The 27,203-nt window shown below is 33.3% G+C and overlaps 1 protein-coding gene across 3 annotated transcripts; it reads right to left on the bottom strand.

Annotated features, from left to right (window-relative positions):
• Positions 1-1,255: 1,255 nt before the first annotated feature.
• LOC110114124 (10 kDa chaperonin, mitochondrial) lies at positions 1,256-25,785 on the bottom strand. 3 transcript variants are annotated; one of them, XM_020846892.2, is made up of 4 exons: positions 25,596-25,785; positions 21,427-21,566; positions 3,118-4,400; positions 1,256-1,519 (listed from the first exon to the last, which is right to left on the bottom strand). In XM_020846892.2, the coding sequence occupies exons 1-3, from the start codon at positions 25,698-25,700 to the stop codon at positions 3,290-3,292; spliced, it is 1,356 nt and encodes a 451-aa protein (XP_020702551.1). In that variant the 5' UTR covers positions 25,701-25,785; the 3' UTR covers positions 1,256-1,519; positions 3,118-3,289. The 3 variants fall into 3 exon arrangements, with proteins under 3 accessions (XP_020702551.1, XP_020702559.1, XP_020702566.1); XM_020846900.2 differs by lacking the exon at positions 3,118-4,400 and having other exon boundaries at positions 25,596-25,780; XM_020846907.2 differs by lacking the exon at positions 1,256-1,519 and having other exon boundaries at positions 4,259-4,402; positions 21,428-21,566; positions 25,596-25,782.
• Positions 25,786-27,203: the final 1,418 nt, after the last annotated feature.

Genomic DNA, 27,203 nt, shown 5'->3' with positions numbered 1-27,203 from the left:
AGGCCTAATCTACTACAAGTCTTTTATTTTATGGAGAATATTTTACATTTGAAAGCCTGGGAGAAAAGGTTATGTTTCTTAGTGATTTGCTACTCTATCTATTACATTTGGAGGGAAAAAAACAATCAGAAATTTTCTGGTTCTTGGGAGTTCCCTCCAAAGGTTATTTTCACTATTAAGAAAGCTATCAGATTCAAAATTAAGAACTGGAAATTTTTTGATCAGATTCTGGAAGGGTTTTGGTTTTTGGGAATGACCGGACTAAGATGATGGTGGCCCTTCCTTTGCCATCTTTATGGTTGGATTGCCTTTTGGCAACCACTGTTCTGTCATTCTGGATGGCTTCGCAGGCGAGTCTTCGGCATTGCAGTTCCTCGTGCCAACCTATTTTTGCTTCGGCTGGCCATGTGGCAGCCTGAGATCTTTGTTGGCTTACTCTTTCACCATTGCTATTTCACTGATTTCTGGTGTTTGTTTTGGGTAGGACTGCCACCATTCTGAGTCCGGGTTGTTTTGGGTTTCCTCTCATCTCTACCGGTTTTGTTTTTGACAATTTGAGTTTCTTTAGTATTTTGGGCTTTTCTTTTCTCTTTATAGGTTTTTTCTTTTTATGTTATAATTGTTTTTCTTATTAATACAAGAGCTCTGCCCTAAATTAAAAAAAAAAAATTAACAATCAAACATTACATTTGATTATGAGTAGCATCGAAAATTACTACAAAACTGCAAAACAGCTGACTCTGCAAAAGATCTCAATAAAAACAAAAAACAATCAAGCAGGGGACAATTCAAGCTTCTTATTTTTAAGATGAACAAAATTTTAATTAGTTATACAACAAAATAATAATAATAATAATAATATAACATCAAACAATAAAAATAATAAAATAAATTAAAAAATAGCCAACATAATGCTATCAAAATTAATTTTAGTAATAATATAAGTTAGAGTAAAAAAAAAACTATTGCGCTTTTTAGTAATAATATAAGTTGCTACGAGAAATGGCGATCTTCAATTTTGTAGGCCGAAAGCTGCATGCAATTCGCCAACACTGAAGAGTAAACGTTTGGAACTTCAAACTTCAGATGGATGGACAAACAAAGTCAGATGAGTCATATTAGGATAATTTTTTTTTTTGGAGGAACATAATTCTAAAATTACCCCTCTCAACATTAAAAAAATTTTTGAGGGTGGTCATTTGCCCACCCTAAACTTAGTGGGTGATCCGCCCATGCAATCAAGAAACAATTCGAATTATAAATATTTAATTGTCTGATGATACTATAAAAAGTATAATTTTTGCAAGTCAGAAGAACATCTAAAATGAAAATTTGCAAAATATGCCAGCAGCAGATCCAAAATGACAACAATTTCCATCTTTTACAATGGAAAAGATGTACTTTTACATAACATAAAAAGGCTACCTGAACTCAATTTTGAACAAGAAATATTGAACTCTGCAACGCCTCTTATTCATGAAGCGTCCCCAGGATGTCATCATCTCTGTAGAGGTGGTAACTACAAAAGTTCCAAATGATTAACATTAGCTACAATCTAACGACATAAATAAATTCTGGGAAGCAATTTAAGGAAAAAATAAAAAGGGCAGACTAATAACAGCATTTTCTTACAGTTCTAATCTTCTCTTCAATCCTTTTCAGTTCAATATGTTAATGTAATTTGTAGCAAGATCACTTGATCGGCTTATGTCATTAGTTTATATCCACAGTCTAAGAAATTTAGTTTTAGATAACAAATATTAGAGAAGTTTTCTTAATATTATGAAAAGAATTAAATGATCATCAATTATATTAAAGGACTATTTTGATCTCTTTAGTCTTTTAAAAGAAATTAAAATAGTTTCATGATGGGACTATTTTAGTATGTCTTTAAGAAGTTTTGAGATATCAAAATGATCATTCAATATAGTTAGGGATTACTTTTGATATTTCATAAAGAGTCTGAGGAATTATTTTGATCATTTTCTCTTTAGACAAAAGTGAGGTTAGACCATCTCTAGTTAAGCATTTACTAATTGACAATTTCCACAAGAGTAGCATCTGAAAACCAAGCATCATCTCTATCCGGAATACTAATTACAGCTATCACTGTCCAAAATAGGTTAAACCTAATGAATTTCCACCAATAATTCATTTGAAAAGACATAAAAAGTAGATTTAATGCCAAAATATGACAAACAAGGAGAATGAAAATTTGCCTAAACCTTTTTATTATGTCACGACCCGGCCTGGCTAGCCCGAAATAACGGGGCGGGAAAAGACGATCGTACGGAGAACACTTATTTCATATCATAAAAATTTCATTTTAGAAGCATTTATAGGACCCATAGGAAACAGTTTTGTGAAAGCTCTTTAAAAAAATTTCAATTTTTAGGAAAAAACCTAATTTTCAAATCTCAAAAATATTTGGGGAAAACATGATTTTTGTTGTTAATTTTCTTCGTATAACATTTCCTAACAATCCTCCTTTAATTTCCTAAAGAAATTCAAAGTTTTTCTTAAACCTTAGAAAATATTTCTTCCAAAAATCTTTGAGAACAAAGAAAAAATGTAAATTCTAATGCATACCTTAGTCTCCCCTTAGTCTCCTCTATGTTTTCCCCCAAGTCCCTTCGCCGGAAAAGCCGTCGAAGCTGCCGCCCGTCGCCCTTGCATTCGTCTCTCACGTCCACCTCCCCTTCGCACGGTTCGGCCAAAAGAAATAATGGGGACCGAATGAAAATTTGGTCCCCTTAAGAGGAATGAGAGTTAATATTAATTGCATAAAGTCTTAATTGCCCTCACTTGAAATATCTTCGCTTTAATATTTACTAAGTGTAGTTTAGACATTATGAAACTTCAATGATTTTAAATTTCAAATTTAGGCGAAATTTGCTAAATGTTCTTTATATCAATTTGCTTGAAATTTTGCGTAGAATTTTATAAAATTAATATATTCGAAATCTGATGACTTTGAAATTTCACTTAAATTTCATCACGACGTGTCGAGATGCTTGCAACGCTTATGATCGTCGATTTCAGGTTTTACAATTCTCTCTTCTTAATAAAAATTTCGTCATCGAAATTTAAAAACAATACAATAAATAAAAACCATACCTTAGCCAAACAAATGAGGATGGATCACCCTCACTTCTCACTCCTCACAAGTTGCATCCTTTTTAGATTCATGTTTCCATAAGACTTTAACATAAGGGATCTGTTGGTTTCGTAGTTGCTTCACACTATAATCTATGATCCTTTCAGGTTCTTCTACAAAGGTTAAGTCCGATCAAATATCCACTGATTCAGTATTGACCTTCTGAGTATTATTGTATGTCCTGGTCTCTATAGCAGATTTTTGTCCTAGAAGATGGCAAGACTTTGTCATATGTCCAGGCTGATGGCACCAGTAGCAAGTGTTAGTGCCAAAAAGGCACTCTCCCTTATGCATCCTTCCACATTTGCTGCATATTGTAGCAGCTGAAGCACTGCTGTTAGAAATGTTGTGTCTGGGCTTCTTCCAAGTAGACACTCCAGACTGAGAAGATTGAGCAGACTGAGTGGGCTTTGACCTGCCCTCAATCTTTCTTTTATGAAAGTCCCTCCTCCTCTGAGTCGCCTGTAAGTCCATCTCAATCATTCGGGCTCTTTCCACTAAAGTGGAATAGTCTTCAATCCCAATAGGTATGAGAGGCTGCCTTATTATATCCTTCAGTCCAGACAGGAAGCGGTGGCACTTTTCTTCAGCATTTGGTATCAGGTGAGGGGCATATCTAGACAGCATAGTGAACTCTGCCTCATACTGTGAAATAGAACGATCTCCTTGAACAAGTCTGTTAAACTTATCTTGCATTTGTCTCCTGAATGACATAGGTACAAACCAGTCTCTGAATACCTTCACAAACTCTCCCCAGGAGACTTGACTACTGGATTGCCCTCCAAATGTCTCTTGCAACTGGCTCCGCCACCACCTTTCTGCTTCACCATCAAAGGCATAAGCAGCAAGAGTAACCTTCTTATCCTCAGGGCAATACATGACCTCCATAATCTTCTCTATTCTCATCAACCAGTTCTCAGCCTCTAAGGGTTCACCACTTGAAAACAACGGAGGTTTCATATCTATAAACAGCTTTAAGTTCTTATCCATAGAAGTACTCCCACTGCCATTGGCCTGAGTCTGGGAATTCTTGATCATCTGAGTCATCACTGCCATCATCTGAGCAAATGACCTCATTGTGGAGTTGTTGCCATCTCCTAGAGGATCTGCTACTGTAGGTAACGCCCTCCCTGCTTCACCTACATTGCCTTCAGTGACAATAGGCTCAGGGTTCATTGTTGGTAGCTCCAACCTTTCTTTATTCCCAATGTCATCAGTGACATTTTGCTCAGGATCCATATCCCTGAGACGAAACACAACATTATAAGTTAAAAATTCATAAAATTCACACTTCCTATACATTCTAAGACCCATAAAATTATCCTATAAATAAGCATTTATTAATTGACAATTTCCACAAGAGTAGCATCTGAAAAGCAACCATCATCTCTATCAGGAATACTAGTTACAGCTATCGCAGTGTCCAAAATAGGTTAAACCTTATGAATTTCCACCAATAATTCATTTGAAAAGACATAAAAAGTAGATTAAATACCAAAATATGGCCAACAAGAAGAATGAAAATTTGCCTGAACCTCTCTATTATTTGCCATCATGATGAAAAAGAACAATTTTACTAAAAGTTTTAACAAAAAGATCCTATAATTTATCCTTTTCTTAAGACAAGGACCAATGTTTGCATTGTTTAGTGCAAGCCATGACAGATATGACGGAACTTTAACATCAAATGCTAGGATTTGAAAACCATGCAATGACGTCTGAATTATGCCTGAGCGTTTTGCAAACCTAACTACCCAAGCTACAATGCATCAATGCCATTGTTCAGGAAACCCAAATAATAATACATGTAATTAGCAAAATTATAAAACCAAGGCATCAATGACTGGATTTAAACTATCATTTTTTAGCCCATCGCCAAAAAATAACTGCCTCTACACCGTGCTCAGTCATTAGAATTTGCAAACTCAAGCACAAAATTAGTAAAAAACATGGCATCAATTACTAGGTTTCAGCCAATCATTTTTATCCCATCCTTTAAAAAAAAATTTTCATGTACACCATACTCTGTAGACACGTTGGCTGTTGTGATGTGGATGAATTTCGTAAGAATCATGGTGAAGAGAAATTCTTATTCCTTTTTCTTGGATTTCAAGAATGGTAGCATGTCGAAATTAATAGACTATTTTAAGGGAATATCAAAGGGAAAAATATATGCAGCATTTACAACAATATGCACATTTGACTCTTAACTATTTTCCTAATTGAATTTAAATTTGAATTTTAAACTATTCTTACGGGGTTGCTGATCCATGGATGCAGAATGAACTGCCGAGATTTGCTCATGAGTTGTCAAGGAATCGATATGGGGTTGCCAAGGTTCAGTCATTTATGGGCGTGAAAACAACAGGTTCAAGAGGCTGCCAACAATACTTTGAGATAGATAAGATAACATTCTGCAGAGTTCAATGTATAAGAGAGCAGTAGCAAGTGGTGTAGCAACCGTTTTATTATCTGTCAAGCATATTCGAGTAAGCAAATCCTCTGATATTGGAGTTGAGACAGAATTAAGTATTGAGAGTAGGGGTGGCTTTAACTATAAGCAAGCAAATGGTAAAAGATCCTAGAAAGAATCAATGAACAAAAGATTTGGATGAATTTCAGCATTTAGCCCTCGTCTTTGTCACCTAAACCAAAAACTCGAACTCCTACTAAGAAGAGCTGTGAAGAAAAACTAAGTCAAATGCATGCCTGGTTAACTGTTTAAGAGGTATAAAGCCCTTCTAAGAAAAGAAAATTTTAATAAAAAATAGAAATTACATAATAATAATAATAATAATAATAATAATAATAATAGAGATAATATGAAAGAAATAAATATCGCGCACCATAAGGGTAATGCATTTTGTGTTAAAGCCTATTAAAAGTGAAGAAAATACATTTTTTTAACATACCAAGCTTTGCTATACAATAAGCACGGATGATGAGCCATGCGCTATGGTGAGGAGCGTGATATTCACATGTTTAGGTGTCAGAAGTGGAGGGAGGGAGTCCTATTTAGTTGAAGAGGTTTTTTGGTGAAGGTGGTAGAGGAGACAGAGGCACAATGGTGTTGTTGTTACAGGAAGGAGTACACTCACTTTATGCTATAATTAATATAGGCATCAACCAAGGAACAACTATGATGAACTGCAATAAAAAAAATTAAAAAATAAAATAAAATTAAAAAAAATTAAAAAATTAAAAAAAAAAAAAACTATGATGAACTACAAAATAATTATAGAAAAGATCAAGCTTCTTAAGTAAAATTTACATGGTTCGGCTTAAGTAAACCTACATTGAAAAATGAAAGAGGTTTCAATCCATCAACAAAGAGGTCACAATTGTGGTGTAAAATAAAATGGTTATCAACAATTTCTTCCCAAAATTCAAGTACACCCTCGTTCAACAAAGAAAGAAAGAAGTCACAAGTCTCACAATATAAATAAGAAATAGATTAAGAGAGATGAAAAAAAAAAGAGAAATAAAAAATATAAAAAATTACCAACTTAAAAAATTCCTCCAAACAAGTACCAATAATTCATTAAGTTCTTATGAATTCCTTTTATTTTTGTATCCTTCACTCACTCTTCTCTCTCTTCTCAATTCTTTCTCAACTCCATATAAACCAAAGATTACCACATGTTTTCATATTAGTTAAGCTTCAATATGCAGACTTATATAATCACTAACCCAATGCAAAACTAGATGACTTGTGCAAAATCACCAAACATATTTTGAAAGGACAAAATGATCAAAATGATCCATTGACTCTATATGAAAGATTAAAATAGTTCTCAACTATATTAAATGATTATTTTGATCATTTTTCTTATTTTGAAGCTTCATATAAGAAGCTTGATACCTATCTCACCATATGATTCATACATGATATTAAGTCAATATCTCACAAATCTCTCCTTGATCCAATATTATGACAGAATTTAGATTTTTTTTTAAAGACTCCTCATCATGTTGAGTACAATACACAAGGGCATTAGTATCACCAAAGAGCCTAAATCATGCAACAATAATAGTAATTAAGGAAATCAACTTTTTCCTTAAATTTTATACATGCCTGACTCCAGTTAAAAAAACAATCACACTATCATATGTTATCAACTTGACAATGTTTGAACCTTCAATCTTACATAAAGAATCATTTTTCATGCAAATGCAACCCCAAAAATTTTGGCTCAAAAATGAAAAAATCTCCAAAATATAACACATGCTAACTTGAAGAACCCTAATTTCATAATTCATTATCCCTTGCGCACATCTCCATCACTCATCAAAAGAGCATCACCAATATTATAAATATTGGGTATAAACTCATGTGTATCTCCTTATTTGATTTTATGATAGAAAACTTTGTCTAATGGTTTTCTAAATGAGTATTTCATATTTTATCATTTCATAACTATTACGTTAATTAGATGATTATATTAAGCTTAATAAAAAAAATGATTACCTGGATATATGATAAAGTGTACAAGACTTGAAGTGAAGACATAGACTCCAAGATATGTTGGTAAAAGCTTAGTCGAGGAATTTTTAGCATTCAGAATATTTTATTTAATAGAATTTATCAAATAATCTTATGAATGATAAAAACATGATAATCGGATTAAAACTATTCAAAGCTTTTTCTTTAAATTATATAAAATTATACTATATTTTTTAGATTTATTAAAATTAGTTTACTATTCTTTCCATTATTTTTATTTTATTTTATTGATTATGTAATATGTTTAATATGATTTAATTTTGTGATTATATGCTTAATTAGCTAATCATTATAATGATGACATCTATAAGTTTGAGTCTTGAATTGATTCAAAATATTTCATTATGTCAAATTTTGCTTACTACAATAATTTTATCATTAATCACCTACCTAAATAAAATGAGATTTACTTAAAAATTAAAATTCTTTAATTACGTGTTTCTTAAGTTGGCAAGTTTACATAATTCACATGATTGATACATAGCATTGAATTTGCCAAAAAGAGTTAAGCTTAATTATGTTAACTAAAAATCATAAGCTTAAATCTTCTCCATTAACTAGATTAAAACTTTTTATTTTTACTTGAAACTTTTAGATTTCTTAGAGCTTATTTAATATATTTATAATTTTACCAACATATAAAAAAATCAATATTAATAAAGAAATCATAGTATAATAGATGAAATTGGGCAGACTTCACTAAAAATTAAACTTATTATGACTTTTCAAAGTATTAATTATTTCCACTAAAATTTGACTAGCCTACGCCATTAGAAGGATTTAGACTAGATGTCAGTTGTCCTTTCATTATAAATTTTCTAGCTATTTTCAAGGCATTTTAAGTAGATTTTTTTTTCTATGCTTTAGATATATTTTGAGACAATATATAAATAAGATGTTAACGAATAATGAAAAACTTATTCCAGAACTTACTTTGTTAAACCAAATTAACATATCCCAAGAGATGCATCAAGTGTTTATCCAACATCCTTCCTGCAATTCTTCATTAATGATAATATCTTTTATTTGATCTCTTAGTATCAACTATTTGTTTATTACTTTATTTTATATCTTTCATACTATATTTTTCTCCGCCATTAAGGAGGAAGTTGGAGAGACAAACTTCGAGTGTTATTGGGCGTTGGCATAGGACTATGGGTGGAGGAAGTTGGAGAGACAAACTTCGAGTGTTATTGGGCGTTGGCATAGGACTATGGGTTGATCAAATCACGTAATTATCTTAGTGTCCATAAATTTTATATATTTACTTTCTAGTACTTAGATTTCATTTTATTTATAATATTAATATTTGGAATATTAATGCAGTAAATGTTATAATTAATATTATAATAAGCTTATTTGAATAAATTTATTTAATCAAGCACAAATTATTAGAAGTAACTCGCAAAATAGTTTATTTATTTTCACCATTATTAGTAGTTTATGATTATTTGGACACTAATGTAATTTAGTTGTAGTGAATAAATTAAATAAATAGTGTAGTTAAGTTAATCAATTTGCATTGATTTTAATAGTAACTCAACTCTCTTTACCATTCATCTACAACTTAATTAAACTTATGGAATAGCACTTGTAGGATTGCATAAAAATTGTAGGATTGCATAAAAATACAAGTGAGTTTTTTAATATATTTAAGTGCAATAAATTATATGGTGTCAACTTGTTTATTCTCTATATGCACATTATGTATTTATTAATTCCTACATTTATTTATTTTTAATTTAGGTTTAATTGTAGCATAATGTATGGCTTTCATGCAGTATTTTATTATCAAATTATTAAACTTTCATTAGCATTATTTGTAAAACTTTAAAATTACTAAAACCAATATTTTTTTAAATTCCAACTCACCTCTCTTTTAGTGTGTCAATTGACTATCAAAAACTTGATTAATCAGCAACTACATTTGCATTTGTCAACTTCTTATGGCGATCATCATATTCACATTGATCTTTTCTTTTCTAAGAGAGGACAATTTCTCTTTATGGGTCCTTTCATTTTGTAATAAAAGCAAATAAAATCCTAAAATTTATTGAGACTAGCTCCAGCCATGATTAGAAGAGGGGCTTAGGCTCATAAGATATGCTGACCTATAACAAACATTAAGCTGGTTTATAAAACCCCTCAGCTTAGTAATTACCCTCTTAGAAAAAAAAATAATTATTGTCATCTTATAAACCTATTATTTCATGTCCATATTGTGCAGTGTCTCATAGAAGCTTTCAAGGAGAAATAGCATAACAACAACAAAGTATGATCTTGATCATTAATATTCTTCTAATCACGAAAGATAGAATTAAATTCATTCAGATGCAATTTAGTAGAGGCGTATCTCCCTAAATGTGAAGCAAATAGTCTTTGCGTCTGATAATATTTGTTGGAGAAACTTTTAATCATGTATAAAAACTCTTAACTTCAGTTACAAATATTCTACAATTATTTCCTCTAAACCTCGCATGCCAATCATGGTTAAATAACTAAGAACTTTCTCATTCATCTCTATCATGTCTTCTCACTCATGATTTCAAGCATCTCGATATGCCCAAGTTGTTTCTCCTTAAGTTCCCATTGAACTAAAACACCATGTATTTTGGCTCTCCAAATCCCAAAACTCTTTAAATCATCAAATGCCTCAATCTCAATATTTCATTATCATTGTATACCTGATAAGCCACCACTCTGATGCAAGGTACAAAAAAAATACACCCCAATTGATGCAAAAAAAAATTAATCTCAAAGAAAGAACGATTAATCATAAAATAAATACAGATGACATCAAACATTAAAAAGAGAAGAGCACCATAGTTTATATTATTTAGCTTAAGTCTGATCTACTAAAAAAAAAGCCACAATTATGATGCATAATAAAAGGACACTCAACATGCTTATGCTTATCAAAACCATCATACACCTCAACCCAAAAAAAAAAAACCCAAGTCCCAATAGATAAGCATGAGAAAATTAACTTAAAGATAAAAATATCATACAAATACAAAAAATTGTGTTACGCTTGAACCGGCCCAAGAGGGGCCGGCTGGACCCAATTCAGCCCGGGTCTACACCAGGCGGAGGCGGAAACACCCAAAGGAGGGGGCGGACAAGGTGGACCCCACTTGGGGCTGATTTGATTATGTGGGAGGAAATTTTTGAATGCAAAGGGCTGTTTAGGTAATTTGTAGGAATCCTTTATTGTTAATTAGGAGGATTAGGAGGGAGAAGGGCTCATCTTGAATTTGAATGTAATTTGAGATCTAGGTTTTCTTGCTTGGGCTCTTGGCGTTGCCGGAGATTGTCGGAGAGTTGTTCTTCCTCTCGAATCGAAGAACATTGTATCTTTCTTATTGTCTTGGTTCTACTATTGGAATACAATTGATTTCTGTGAATTCTTCTCAGTTTTCTAGCATATTCTTCCTGTTTTTCCCTGTTTCTTGGCTGATTTCTGCTGTGGACAGCAGTTTCACATTGGATCTACTTGGTTTTGGTGAGAAACACTTGGAAATCCAAGTGTTTCCTATCAAATTGCCTTCCTAGAAATTCCTCAAAAAGGGAGATAAATCAATTTTTGAGATGACACTTGGAACTCACAAATCCGAACTACTGATTTTGTTCTCCTACTATCCCTCTTCTATTTATTCTCAATGTCTTCTCAACTCCTTCACAAAAATTCATTATTATCTTATGGCTCTATGTCAATTAAATTTCATTCATCGATTAAACTATATACCAATTAAACTCTCAAAGCCACAGCTATCTTATGTAAGATCGCCTTAACAAATTTCAAGTTTTCACACAAAATTTGGTACTTGCATCACCATGTGATTCATACATGGATATCAAATCAATATCTACAAAATTTCAAGCTTTCACACAAGCTTAAAACCTACCTCATAATATGATTCATGAGATAAATTGAGCGGATACCTAAGAGGCGTAAGTGTAAGGAATAGAGGAGGGCTGGTTGTGGAGTTGGGACATGATGGGATTAACTAGATATGGGTGGCAATATACGGATGATATATCTATGGTCAAAATTGGAGATATAAAGGGATGCTAGTGAAACTATATAAAAAAAGGGTGTTCCTAGTGAGATTGAAAATAAGCGAAAGAAAAAATGATTGGTTAAATTTAAAATGTAGCAATGTACAGATATGATAAATGCTCGATATAGGAAAGTGCTTTGAGTGAAAGAATAAGCTAGGAAGACACATGTTGCAGAACGAGGATCAAGTTTGCGTAAGGAATAAGGTTAGTAATAGAGACAACCAAAACTACAGAATTTGTAGTAATCGAGAGAAGCACCAAAAAGTTTGGCATATTGGGAGAGAAGATGAAGTGTGGAGACGAGAGACATCACGAAAGGTATATAGCAAAGTAGTGGTCAATGCATAAGACCAATAGGAAAGAGAATTGGAGGCATGAGCGAGTGGGGAGAGACTTATTTCATAATATGATTATAATAACATTCAAAATACCCATTATATTTCAGTTGTGAGATGAAAAAATGCAATTGTTTGCTAAAAGATTTCTATCATGCAATGTCACAATCCCACGACTAGATCTATTACTATTAAAATTACACTCAATTTATTTGAATTTAGATATATTCAAAAGAAAACCTTTAGACTCTAATGTTAACCTCTATAATTTAAGTTTTTCATCAACTCCCTCTCTAATTTTGTCAACACGAAGAATATCACCAACAAAAAGGATACACCAAGGTACATACTCTTTTAATGATTAATAAGAACAACCATGACTAAAGCAAAAAGATATAGGCATAAAACTGATCCTTGATATTAATCCAGCTGAAATAGGAAAATACTTGATCAAACCGCCTTAGGTTTGAACAAAAGTACCAACTCATATATACATATCCTTAATGACTTGAATATAAACTTTATTAACTCCGTTCTTTCTAGAACTCTCAAGAGCACTTCTCTTAAAACTTTATCTTATATTTTATCTAAATTAATAAATATCATATGTAGATCCTCCTTAACCTCTCTATACTTCTCCATCAAACCTCTCAACAAATATATAGCTTCCATATTAGACCTACTCAGCATGAATCCAAATTAATTTTGAGAAATATTAGTATCATGTTGTAACATATGCTCAATTACTCTCTTTCATAATTTTAATATATAGCACATTAAATTGATTCTTTTATAAGTTACACACTTCTATGCATCACCTTTATTCTTAAAAATAGAAACCAACAAACATCTTCTCCACTCATCTGACATATTTTAAGTCTTCAAAATAATATTAAAGATTTAATAAGCCAAGAAATTTCTTGATCATATAAGAATTTTCACATCTATTGAAATATCATTAGGTCAGACTATTTTTTTACACTTTATTTTCTTTAAAACCTCTCCAACTTTGATTTTATTAATACGATGATTAAAAAGATATCTATTTATCCTAAGATACTATTGTCAATTGTATTCTAACATCCTTCATTAAAAATTTTATCAAAATATCTCATCCACCTATGTTGAATATTCTATTCTAAAAAATTACTTTTAGATATTTATCCTTAATGCACTTCACTTGAACTAAATTTTTATTTCTCTTTACTTGCCTAAGTTATACATACATCATTCGCCCTCCTTAGCATTTAATATATCATATAAATTACTAAAAACTAATTTTTTTGCATCAAATATTATTTTCTTAGAATCCGTATAAGCCCCTCTATATCTTTTTCAATTTTTCGAACTTTTGCATCTAAACTAATTTTTATAAAAAATATTTTTCTTTTTTTATCTTTTTGCACATTTTAATTCCACCACCAACTATTTTTACTATTGAGCTTTTTTTTATTCTTCAAGCAACTACTTTATAAAATTTTTAATATCACAAGTTATTTTCTCTAACATAACATTAACTTCCTCATGATCAACCCAAATTTTAAGATTTTGAATCTTACTCACAAAAATATTTTATTAACGTTCTTTAAATAAACCGTATTTAATATTAGGACAATATTTTACTTTTTTCTTTTATTTTTCACCTTTATATCTTAAAGTTTTAAATTAATAGGAAATACTATGTACATAGACTATCACTCAAAATAATTTTAAAATCTTTTTAATTTAAACGATCTATTTTTCTTATAAGAAAACAATCAATCTGAATGTTAATATATCTATTCTTATATTTAATGAGATGTTCTTCTCTTTTCTTAAATAAAATATTAACAATTGTAAAATCATAAACTAAAGCAAAATTTAATGTAGTCCTATCGCATTCATTAATTGCTCCAAACTCATAGCCATCATGAATGTTTTATACTCTTCTATCACTCTACCAATATGTTCATTTAAATCTTCTCTTATAAAAAATCTTTCTTTAAGAGAAACCCTCTGTATTAATTCTTCTAAATACTTTTTAAATTTTATTTTTAAACACATATCTAAACATACTTGAGAAACATATGTACTTATAATATTATTAATCATGACATCAATAACAATTTTTAAAGCTATAATTATATTTCAAATTTTATTAATTTTCACAACATCATAATTCAAACTCTTATTTATAATCATACATACAACTAGTACGATAAATCAAAATATATCAATCTTCTACTCCCTTTCTCAATACATTTAGTTTCCTAAAAATGTTAAATAGTTATCTTCGTATAAATCATAATATATGTCAAAATATCAGTCATCCCTTGGCATTTGATCCCACAGTCAGGATGAGAATCTGTGGGAGGCTCACCTGGATCACGCCAATATCCTTCTATATTTGGGTAGCTGAATTAGGAAGGATTATATTGAGGCAACTATGTATCAATTAGAAGTTATTTATTTCTTTATTAAGACATCTTGTATAGATCTATAAATAGGGATAATTTTGTATAATAATTAGAAGATATTTTTACCCTTCTCAAATTCTATGAATTATAACATGGTATCAGAGGCAAAGAAAATCGGGCGGCCTTCATTGCCGAATGTTCCAAGTTTCTGACACTGCAAGAAGCCGCATACCCTTCAAGATGCCAGCGCAACCACGGACGAAACCCTCGATTCAGCCAGTCGCTGCCCCAGACGGAAGCTTCGATTCCACCAAACACCGGCGTCGCAGCAGGGTCCGAACTTGCGCAAGCGTAGACGAACATCACAAAAGGAGCCGAAGAAGCGCCTCTTGTGAAGCACCCGAAGCCGAACGGGAGAGACATCGAAGGAGGATAGTCGAACAACCACAAATGAGCCGAAGGAGCGAAACTTCCGATCCGACCGGAAGGGAAAGTCGTCGAAGGAGTGTAGTCAAACAACCACGAAGGAGCCGAAGAAGCGACGCACCTCCTACGAAGCAACGAAGCCGTTGCCATCCTGATCGACGCCATATGTCATCTTCCGGCATTGCGCGACGAAAACCCCTTCGCCGAGGTCGTGCATCACGCGTGCGAGCTCCTCCGCCGATAACGAACTGTTGCGATCAAGATCGAAGACAAAGAAATCGCGGCGGAGATCCTCGAACGCTACGATGGAATCGACCTTGCTAGTATTCATATCCACAAACTCCTCAAGACTGATGAAGCCATCACTGTCAGCATCGACCTCGCTCATCACTTGAGCGAGCTCCACAGCTGACGTCGTGTGCCCTAGGCTATCGAAGATGGCGCCTAGCTCCAATGACGAGATCTTTCCGTCATCGTTAGAGTCAAATTTTCGAAAAATGAGTTCGAGCTCCTCTTGTGTCACCATTACAGCAACTTCCAGTGAAGTTGGCTCCGAAGCCTCTCCACTGGATGGGGTGGCCTTTGATTTTCTTAAACAGACTTCTGCTTGCGTAACTACTCGGTCCGAGTCATAAAAGACCAATCGGTTATTTCAACAACAACAAGAAGGAGAGAATCATCGACCTTTATTGTTGACATAATCAAATCAGCCTTTATTGCTGGTATAATAAATTCAGCCTTTATTGGTGGTATAAACAAATCAGCCTTTATTGTTGATCAAATCAGCTTTTATTGCTGATACAAGCAAATAAGCCTATATTGCTGACATGATCAAATCAGCCTTTATTACTGCTATATCACAATACAGCCTTCATTGCTGGAAACTTGATGAATACAAAATTCCCACTACCGGCCTTCATTGTCAGAATTTTGAGGACAAGTTCCCACTACCGGCCTTCATTGCTGGAATTCTGAAGAATACAAGTTCCCACAACCGGTCTTAATTGTCGGAATTTTGCGGATAGTTTTCCATCATCGGCCTTCATTGCCAGCTTTCTCTTGTGGTTGATATCCTATCTATAACCAATGCAGCTCTAACTCTGAACGAGTAATTGCAAGCTGGTCTCCAGCTTAAGGGGGAGTGTCAAAATATCAGTCATCCCTTGGCATTTGATCCCACGGTCAGGATGAGAATCTGTGGGAGGCTCACCTGGATCACGCCAATATCCTTCTATATTTGGGTAGCTTAATTATGAAGGATTATATTGAGGCAACTATGTATCAATTAGAAGTTATTTATTTCTTTATTAAGACATCTTGTATAGATCTATAAATAGGGATAATTTTGTATAATAATTAGAAGGTATTTTTACCCTTCTCAAATTCTATGAATTCTAACAATATCTATTAGTTTCATTAATTTGCCTGTAAGAGTAAGTATGTTCCAGGTTCTTATCCCAATTCTAATTTCATGGATTAACTATTTTTCCCACATCCATCCATGATTTAAGTACCCTTGGTTATTTAACACTATTTCAGGATGCTTGTGCAACTGCTCTTGCATACTTCTCATTGTATTCAAGCCATATAGAACATTGCTTTCAGGGAACGACCTAATATTATTGACACAATGTATTAATATATTGATATCATGATTGTTCGATAATTTTTATGCTGGTTGTCAACTACCTAATACAACCCTCCACTTTTTTTCATCCAAGGCTTCAAACTAACAATGCAGTGTTGTATGATTCATATAAGAGCATCATTTTTTAATTAACTAAATATGCTTAACTATGTTAGTAAATAATAATAATCTTATATTTTTCAAATTTGTTAATTTGATTTAAAATTTTCATGTTCACATGAAATTTGTATGACAACTCATTGACATAAATGTGTTCTTAAATGAAATATTTATAGTTTTAGAAGATCATTTTTAATTAAAAATTAATATAATTACATAAAAATTAGTATTTATACAAAAAACATTTATAATTACTAAACTTTGACTTCATTTTTTATTTCATTGCATTTATATGTAATTTCATAGGTTACATTGCATACTTTCAATTAAAATTAAATTTGTTATGATTTTTCAAAATATTAACTCTCTTTATTAAAACCTGGCTAACCATTAGAGAGCTATTTGAAGGTATTTACCAGTCGTTGGAGCCTCTTTTTAAGAGCATTTAAGAAAAATCTTATATATACATTTGATATATTTTAAGATACTACAAATATGAGATATTTTTGGAATAGAGATGGAATGAAAGAACTTGTTAAAATTTCTCATATTTCATCTTTTCCATATTCTCTTCAAAACAAAATTCTTTCTTGAGAAAAATTTTAACTTAAAATCTTTCTATAGCTTAAGCTCATACCTTCCATATCAATAACTAAAACTTTGAAGTTGTTCGAACAATTATCAAGTTTAAAAGATTATTCTAAAAATATTTAAGTTATATTTGTTTTCTCTGATATATTTATGTCTGATCAAATAATTAGATTACAAATTTGTCTCTCTTTATTATAAAGTTTTAAGGAATTATAACTTGTTACACTGGGAAGGACATGATATTACGGTAGCAAGATTAAAATAATAAAATCCTGGATGGTGGAGATCCAGGTGATGACATTGGCAAAGTGAGAGGCCGAACCATGTAAAATTGTGATATCTCTTGCTAATTTTTCACCTTTTCTAAGTTTGCAACGGGCAACTTTCTGACAAATCAATTTTTTAAACTTTGCACTCTTTTAATTTTGCAAGTTCAAATAATTAAAAAAAAACACCAACTCATCCCTCTTAGTTGTGCCACGCCCTTCAATTGGTAGTAGTGTTTGTGTGTTTTTTTTTTTTTTTTGGTGTCTTAACCATCAAAAGCAGACCCACTCACAATGGCACATAACATTCTCTTTAGCAACACTACAAGTCACTCCACCACAAAGCTCCCATTTCTAGACAATATTTCATTTAATTGTTGGAAGAACTTCATCAATGAAATATGTCAACCTTAGAATATAAGATCCACACTAAGGCAGATGGACTAAAGGTTGAGTAGCCATTTTTGGAATGAATTTGAAATAAGGTAGCACTCGATAAACTAAACTCCAAAATTATGGCTGACTTTTATTCTACTCTAAAACCAGATAATTATATAAAAGTCCCAATATTGAGACCTCCAAGAACATTTGAGATTAATTTATAGAAACTTGTGAAAGAGATAATGAAATTAGAAATGAAATCATTAAACGATTAGTCAAATAAATTGAGTTATTTCACATGAAATATAATGAGTTCATTAGCGATATATGTACAAATTTTATGAAAGTTGTAAACTAGCCACACTCATTAAATAGAATATATAAAAATATAGAATTGGCATAAAGATTATTCGTTGCTTGAACTTGCAATTAAGAAATCTAAGGATCTTTTCAATTATTCACTTGAACAAATATTTGATTCTTTTAGCACATTAAGAAATTCCAAACAAGAAAGAAAATGGGGAAAAAAAGATGATAGTCCTACAGGTTAAAAATTTAAAGACACGAACATCTGAAAGTGATGAATGAAGGCTCAAATGAGATACTCACATTACCGAAAAAATTACGATCAATATTGAAAAAGAGAAACAAGGTAGGAAAAAAATAAAGCTCATACGTATGTAACTCATAATACTTCTAAATATGACGGAATAAAATGTTTTCATTGTAAGAAATATGGGAACATCAAGTGGGATTAGCCTAGACCTGGTTGATGAAAAGAAAATAAGAAAGAAAAAAATAATAAGAGAGAGAGAAAGCACATGAAAGACTCCAAAACAGTCTTAAGGCCAAGTCAGATAATAATAGTAGCACTTTTTCCTTCACAAATTCAAATAAAGAGGCTAATCTACGCCTTAAAGTTGTAGAGGACTCTTTTTAGCCAAATCAACTATATCTTCTACTTAGTAGTGCAATGAGTTTATATTTGTCAAAAATCTTATATACGTGCAACTAATAAACTCATTATATTTCATACATAACAATTCAAAGTCATGAACTAATCTATTAAAACTTGTATTTTGAAATTCATTATTTCGTTCATAAAGTATTATAAGTTTATGCCAAATATCTTTAACAGTCTCCATCATTGAGAGTCTCATATAATCATGTTTTAAAACACAATATAAATCACTCATCAACTTAGAGTTTAATTTATTGAGTTTTAGCTCAACTAAAGCCCATTCTGAAATAACTGTCAAACTTTACTCCAACTATAGTCTTGTCAAGGGATTGCATAATCCAGTTAATATGTTCAATAAACAAGGATATTGTTCTCTTAATAATTGACTAATGTGTATCTTCCAAAAATCAAAGAGAATATTATATAAAAATGAGGGATAGTCGGTGTTGCTGAGGGGACAATCATGTGTCAGAATAAGTAAGTCCACCATTGATGGTTAAATTAAAAATAGAGCTGAAGATCTAGTACCAATTGAAATATATGACTCAATCAAGATGAGAGGTGAATTTATGCTCTTTTTTAATTTCCTGGAACTTGAAAAAATTTAAATGAGGTGAAATAAAAAAAAAATGATTTATAACAAATAAATATTAAAAAAATGCAAAAGTGAAAATTAATAAGAGACCAAACAAAAAACTATACTAGATTCAGCCTTATCTCCATCACTGCCTAAGCCTCTATCATTTAGAATTCCATTATTTTAACCTTATTAGCATAAAATCCTCTTTAAATTCCATTTTCTCCTCTTTCATCAGTCATGTTCACAGATCCTTCACTATATCCTCTAGTCCTCTTTCTATAGCTCTGTCTGGCCTGCTCCCCTTTAAAACCATATCCCGATCCCTATCATTGTAATGGACAATCAACCATTTGGTTCCCTCACTGTTCACATCTGAAATAATATCCAGTCATCAGAAAATATTTTTCAATATCTCTCACCACATTGGGCACACTCCGGTACATTTCCCTCAGTCGTCTCAAATCCTCTCCAGTTGTCTAAAGATTTACTTTTTTTTCACTGCTAACTCTCATAGTCATATCATCTCCCAATCTCTTCCTTCTCATATCCTGTCGTGATATAGCTAAATTGTTTTCCACCAGTCTTGCTCCCTCAACTAGTGCTCTAACTACATTACGTGATCACAGATGGTGGGAGGCATGTATAAGAAGAGAGTATACGGATTAGGCTCACAAGCCTACCCATATGAGTCATAGTCGTCCAGCTCAACAACCTATAAAGATAGAGACATTGAGGAGATAGTCAATTGAATGATGGCTACTCTGCCTGAGTAGAGTAAATGTGACAAGTTCAAGTTGATATGCTCATGCAGCAAAATCAGATGCAAGCAGAGATGCGAGCAGTAATGGAACAACATTAATAACATAATTAGGAGGCCGAGGAGAGTGAAGAGATTGAGGACGATTACATTTACTTTATATTGTAATCATTTTAATGTCCAAAATCATATTTTTGTGTACAAATGTAGAACATAAATTTGTTCAAAATATTTGTGTAATGACTGGTTTTTTTATAATTTTTAGTTGAATTATTAATTTTGAGTTATATTTGTATGATATAATGAGTTGTTATTATGTCATTATTTATTTTTTGTATCCATAAAAAATTAGACTACAGAGTTTTCTTCTTTTTTTTCTATAAGTATCCGATAGTATATCCATTGTAAATGTTTGATACAGGCAGCGACAAAAAATTTGATAGCAAAATCTGCCAGAATTTTTGGCATAACTCTCCGCAGAAATTTCTGACGGAAAATTCCCACAAAAAAATTTGTCAAAAATTCTAACAAGAAATCCAGCAGATTTTGACGTCGGAATTTTGGTCTTTTTGTACTGATAGATATCGGAAGTCCGTAATTTGAGCAGATTTTCAACAAATATAAATTCTAACGAAACCTTGTTTCCAACGTGTGTTTTAGTGATGAAAATAATTCCGCCGAAATCCACCGAAAATTATAATTTATTATGGATTTTTTAAAACATACTTGACCATTGATGCATCTAACCCAAATTCAATCTCTTTATTGCACACACCCTGACAATCCATCTATTTAAACATCCTTATATACAATAGCTACATATGCAAACAAGCACAACTAATTATAAAATTAGATAGATTTCATATCCTTTTGTTTACATTAGCTTGTTTCACCCATCTAATACCAAAGGGCTCTAGCTCCAATGGTATGCTCACTAGTTTGTAACGCAGAGGTCACAAATTCAAGCCCATCTTGTGATCTTCTTTAAACTAAATAATCACTAGCTCCGTGAGTGAAATTTGTCAAGCATGCATCTCTATAACAAGCTTCATGCCTTTTTTTTAAATAATTAAAATATTTAAGATTAGTTTCTATCCTTAAAAAAAGCATAAAAGCCAATCCCACGACAAGAAAACACTGTATGAAACTCACACTAAACAAACAAATATGCTTCAAAAATAATGATGATTAAATTTTAGGACCAATAGCAAATCCCATGTCTCATGCCAAAAATAAATGAGAGATTAAAATAAGAAACCATACCTTTTTTCTTCGAGCTTCACTTCAGTTCCACCATACTCAGGCAAAAGAACAACATCTCCTTCCTTCAAAGAAAGAGGGATATGTTTCCCATCTTTATCTCGAATCCCAGGTCCAATAGCCACAATTTTTCCAGAGTTAAGCTACACCACAAATAGAAACATGGTAAACTTACAGGAAATTAGAACAAAATATAAAAGTAGAATCAAGAAATGCACTATAATGACTAAAAATTTGCCTAAAGAAAAAAAAAACAATTGATATTCACAAATATTCAAAACAAAATCAAGAAAATAAATAATATAAGAGATAAACAAGAAGGCAAACGAAGGTATTCATGAAACAACATAAAAATAGTTCCAGGCTAGCTTTAGCTCAAAGAACTGGAAAAAAATGTTGTGTCAGTAAATCCTGATGGATTTCACATCCGGATGGGTTTCATTACCCTTCAATTTGCAATGAGATTAGTGCAACTCTTGGATATTATCCATCAAGGTCCAACATTACACAAATTCCATCAAGCTATCCTAATGCAATTTTTTATTCTTAAACAACTACTCTTTACATTGACAGGGAAGTGAAGGAAATTCTATGTTGTTTTAGAATGAAGATGCATTATGCAAATCTATGGTTGCTATTCATATTCATCGCCAACCAAACAATCAAGCTCGGTGTCTAATACAGCAAGAAAAAAATGTAGGCTGTTTAGTTCAGTGCTATTTAGATGTAAGCATTATTTAAAAGTCAGTCATATGTCAGTGTTTTCTTTTAAATATTGTATGTTATCTTAAAAGTACATTTTAAGGCTTAAAAAGTGATGTGGTGCATTAATAGCTAAATAAGCCCTTAGGAATAGATTATCTAATTTTGTTACTACTAGCTTCTATAATGTTCTTATTAGCCTATAAACATGCAAGCATTGTCGTAGGAAAGATCATTAATGAATATATATCCTTTGTAAAGCCTTAGATCTTGTGTTGTTCCTTAGATTGGGAATTTCTTCTAGCAGATCCGATTTTTTTGCCGAACCACTACATCAGTTGGTATCATAACCTGAAGCTTGTGAAGAATGACGGGCTGCTGAAGAAGATGGGCTATCGATGACGATCGAAGCGAAGAAGACAGATTGAAGAAGAAGAATATGAGTAATCAATGACAATCGATACCGAAGAAGGTGGATTGTCGACAACGATCGAAGCCATTAAGCCTTTTACGAATCTGAAGTGAATGCACCACTTGATTGAATAGACAGTTTACTTCGTTCCATAAAGAGAATATGAATGACTTCGACCATCATTCCAGCGTCTTTGTCTTCGCTCCTCTCATCCGCTTCACACAAACGATCCCAAATCCACATGTCGCGTCGGAACTTGCTTTCGCCTACAGATTCGCCACCAGATTCGTGTGCCTCCAGATCCGCATCGTCTCACGATCTCGATCCCCTCCAGCAAGATTATGTCGTTGCCGCTCGCTCCCAATCCGGTCTCTAACACTTCGCATGCTTCAGTCCACTCCCAATCAGCACGGCCTCGGCACCTTCGCTCACGCAGGACATGTTTCCCTACTCTTTTGACTTTTTTTTGTACCGAAGACCCATACCCAGAAATCTTCCCAAACACTTGATCACACTTCGCACTCGCGCGGCCTACTTCTGCCTCCAGATTCGCCTGCGTCTTTTCCATACTCTCCTCCACTCCATCACCCGATAAGATCCCCCCCCGCACGTCGCCACTACACTCATCACCCGCTCGGTCCCATTTTCGTTGTTGCACGCACCACCCGAGCTTGTCGACCGCACTTACACAAGCAATTTGCTCGGTCCATTTTCGTTGCATGCTCCAACTTTTGTGAGATCTCCTTTTGCAATCAGACCCGCGATCCCACATCTAGAGTCGAGCCCGATATCCCACAGTCTTACTTTGATTCTGCCTTCGCTTCCTCTCGCGACCTCCGCAGTGCCCACACATGACCTATGTCCCGCGCTCCCAATCCCTTAACGCGACCAACATCATATATCCACTTCATCATCGAAGCTCTGATCTGTTCAAGAGCTTTTGGATCTACTAATCCGATACAAATTCAAAGGAATTCACCAAGTAGAGAAGAGGCTGGAGATATGAAGTTGAAGGTACAGAAGTAGAGTGACGAGAATATGAAGCTAAATGAAAAGTTGAGTGTTATGAATATAAACTACAGCAACCTTTAGAACTAGCTGCTTGATCTCATGAACTCATCTCCTTCGGAGAAGGGATTAACAAGTTCACCCACGAGAAAAAGGAATAGTATAAGCCAAGAATATGATAGCAACAATGATGAGAACACCTGCTTCATCCCACATGTATAGAGCAGGCTCAAGTATGTTGCCCTTGCATTAAGCCAGAGATAGTCCTGAAGGCCTTAAGAAACATAGATAAGTTCACGGACCTAATGTTGAGGGATAAAAAGAAAGGGTCATGCTATCGGGCTGATCATTTGCTTAAGGACTAGAGAAAGATTCAACTCTTTCATCCGTGAAGGTAGCTAAATTGAAGCATATTTTAGAGGTTTCCCCAAAGCAAGGTCTGCTGAGAGTGCGGGTGTTCACATTAGCTGAGAATGAGCATTTTGTGGATCCTGAAGACGAATCAAAGTTCCTTATGTTTCCAAGGGAATTGCAAAGGGCTGGCAAATCAACAAAGCTGATGGATCTTGGAGAAGCAATTAGGAAGGGAACTGAGACTCTTGGGTACTTCATTGGAAGAGTATAACTCTTTCTGACTCGCTTTGGTATAGACAAAGCACATTTGCGTTTTCGGCAACATTTAATGAATGAGATGGCTCACTATGCTGCAAACTGTTGGGATGCTGAGATAGAGTGCTCATATGGATGTATTGAATATGTTGGAATTGCATATAGAAGTGGTTATGATTTGTGTGCTCATACGAATAAAAATGGTGTGCCATTGGTTGCTCATGAAACGTATCAAGAATCCAGTGAGGATGAGAGGATAGTGATCACTCCATTTTTGAGAAAAATTATAGATGGCAGCAAGCATTCTTTTGAGTTTGGGATTACTGATGCATTGGATCTCTGGTTCATTGATGTGAATTTGCATATTTGGTTAAACAACAAGAGGTATTTAACTGAAGGAAGTTTGACTGAGTACAAAGCTCCAGTGATATCGGTTACAAAGCCTCTGAAAATAATTTTCAAAGATTTTTCAGGAGGAGCAACCCTTACATCAGATTGCCTAATGCTCATTCATAATTTGATTTCACCTGTAATAAAGATGAGCAACAACATGAATAGATTAAGCCATCAAGAGAATGAGCTTGTGGGCATGCATCAAAGACAAAAAAAATTATCGAAGAGGGTTGCTCATGATATCTACACCGACCACCCTACTGAGTAAATGCCTCAACGGAGTCGAACTCTTTCACGTAGAGGGAGAATGATGTGCTGCATCATTAGGTAAATAAGCCCTTCAGAATAGCTTATCTAAGTTTGTTACTACTTGCTTCTAGAATGTTCTTATTAGCCTATAAATATGCAAGTATTGTAGTAGGAAAGATCATTGATGAATATATATCCTTTTTTAAGCCTTAGAGCTTGTGTTGTTCCCTGAATTGGGAATTTTTTCTAGTAGATCTGATTCTTCCGTTGATCCACTACAAAAAAAAGATTTCAATTGCATCAAGATAACACTGATTTAGAACATATATGCATTGTATCCAACATTTATATGAAGTATTTAAGGATATCATAAAACCAAAACACTATCATCTTAAAATAACATGACATTATATTGCAATGCATGCAACCAAAAAGCCCTTTAACGAGCAGCAAAAATAAGATAATAACAGCTACAATGCACAAACCGTGAATGAATTGAATTACATAGTTAACGAAGTACTTTCAATCACAGGTACACATGTAACTAGAAACATGTATGCCACATGACACAATATTCCCAATCTATAAACAGAACTTGCGAGTAATCCACAAAGAAAGTGGAAGAAAACAGCCAAGGAGGCATAGCCGAAAAAAAGATCTCAATTTTAAGAGTTAAAGCGACAGTGCAAATAGAGATCTTCTTAATCCAGCCCGCGAAAACAACGAAATAAGCTAACAACCCACATAAGCTCATCAATAACCAATATTGTAAGAACCAGGAACGGGAATCTAATCCTACCTTGTTGTTCTTCTCGGGAAGAAGGATGCCAGTATTTGTCTTCGTCGGAGGCACTATCTTCTCCACAAGAATACGATTGAACGCTGGAACCAGACGCTTCGCCATCGGTGCTCGTGACGAAACCAACTGATCGGCTGAGTGAAGGAATTGGGCTTCAGCCTGGTGATCACTGGGTAGGGTTTAAGGAGGGTTCTGGATATCAGTTTTACATAAATACCCCGGCCTGCTCAAAATAATGACATAAATACCCCGGCTTGCGCGAGATAATAACGGCGTCTGGATGATGATAATAGCTAGACTTTATATTGGATGACACTAATCTCAAACTATTGGCCAAACTATGAAATGCATCTAAATGTTATATTCATTTCTAGCATCAAATGATGGAATCTAAAAACTATATCACTTTTCAAAATTTATTTCCAACTTTAAGTAATACGAGTCAAAAAATATTTGTATTTATTCCTTATTTATTATATATTATTTAAATTACTTTTTATTTTTGTTAAGATTCAAACATTAAATCATCATTTTAAAGATAAATATGATATCTCTTAACCAAGAAATTGGTAGTAATAAATAAAATAATAAAGTTTTGTGAGATGCTAAATTACAAATATGAAATGTACATGTTATTGCAAGCTAGAATGAACTTGAGCTGGGCAGTACACTAAGCTTAAGAAACTATGGTTTATGATTGATCTGATTAATCATGGTTTCCCTAGTCAACTAGGTCAGACCAGGGGTTGGAACTAGATCCAACATGTTCAAATAAGTAACTTGAGGCCACTGGAGGTGGTCTCAAGCAATGGAATAACCATTTGATCCAAAATGATCATTTGAACCCTTAAGGGGCAATTTGATCAACATGAGTTGACTTGGTCAACCATGCATGACCTAGGCTTTAATTTGAGTTCAATGCACTCCTAATGATGTTTAGCATGCATTGGAGAATGTCTCAAGGTTTGATTTGACTGGGTCATATTGAGGTTTGGAGAAAATTCTAGTTTTTTTTCTAAAAGGGCATTTTGGTCAACTATGGGTCAACCTAGGACCACCAAAGTGCAATTTAATTTTCAACATGTCATAACAAGGGTTATGGACATTGTCAAGGGTTTTGGGAAAGGTTCGAAGGTAAAATTCACAAGATGGAAGGTCCAATGACATAGTTTGTAAATATTTGAAGATTTTGCATCCCTTTTTATTTCAATTGAGTTTCTGGAGTTAGAGGCCTTATATTGGGGTTACATTTGGATGGTTGACACTAGAGACATGCCTAATAAATATGTAATTAATAGATAATGAATCGAGGGTTTGACTGGGTTTTAGAGTGATTGAAAAATACCTAAAAAGGGTTATAGGATATGGGCCCTTAACATTGAATTATGCTCTCGAATTCTAGATTTAAATGCAATTTTGAGTTTGATTGATTGGATTTGAATTATCCAAATCAATATCAATCAATAAGGTGATTAAGGATGATTGGATAAAGGAAATTAAGTGGTAGTGCACAGAGCTGAGTTGAGTAGTGTATTGAGTCACCTTACTACAGTACAGGGTTGCAGCTTTAAGTGATCTTAGATTGATATTAACTGGATGATTGAAGAT

This window comes from Dendrobium catenatum, unplaced genomic scaffold (genome assembly GCF_001605985.2).
Source record: "Dendrobium catenatum unplaced genomic scaffold, ASM160598v2 fragScaff_scaffold_1557, whole genome shotgun sequence".
Classification (NCBI taxonomy): Eukaryota; Viridiplantae; Streptophyta; class Magnoliopsida; order Asparagales; family Orchidaceae; genus Dendrobium; species Dendrobium catenatum.
This window is presented reverse-complemented; position numbering and strand designations above follow the sequence as displayed.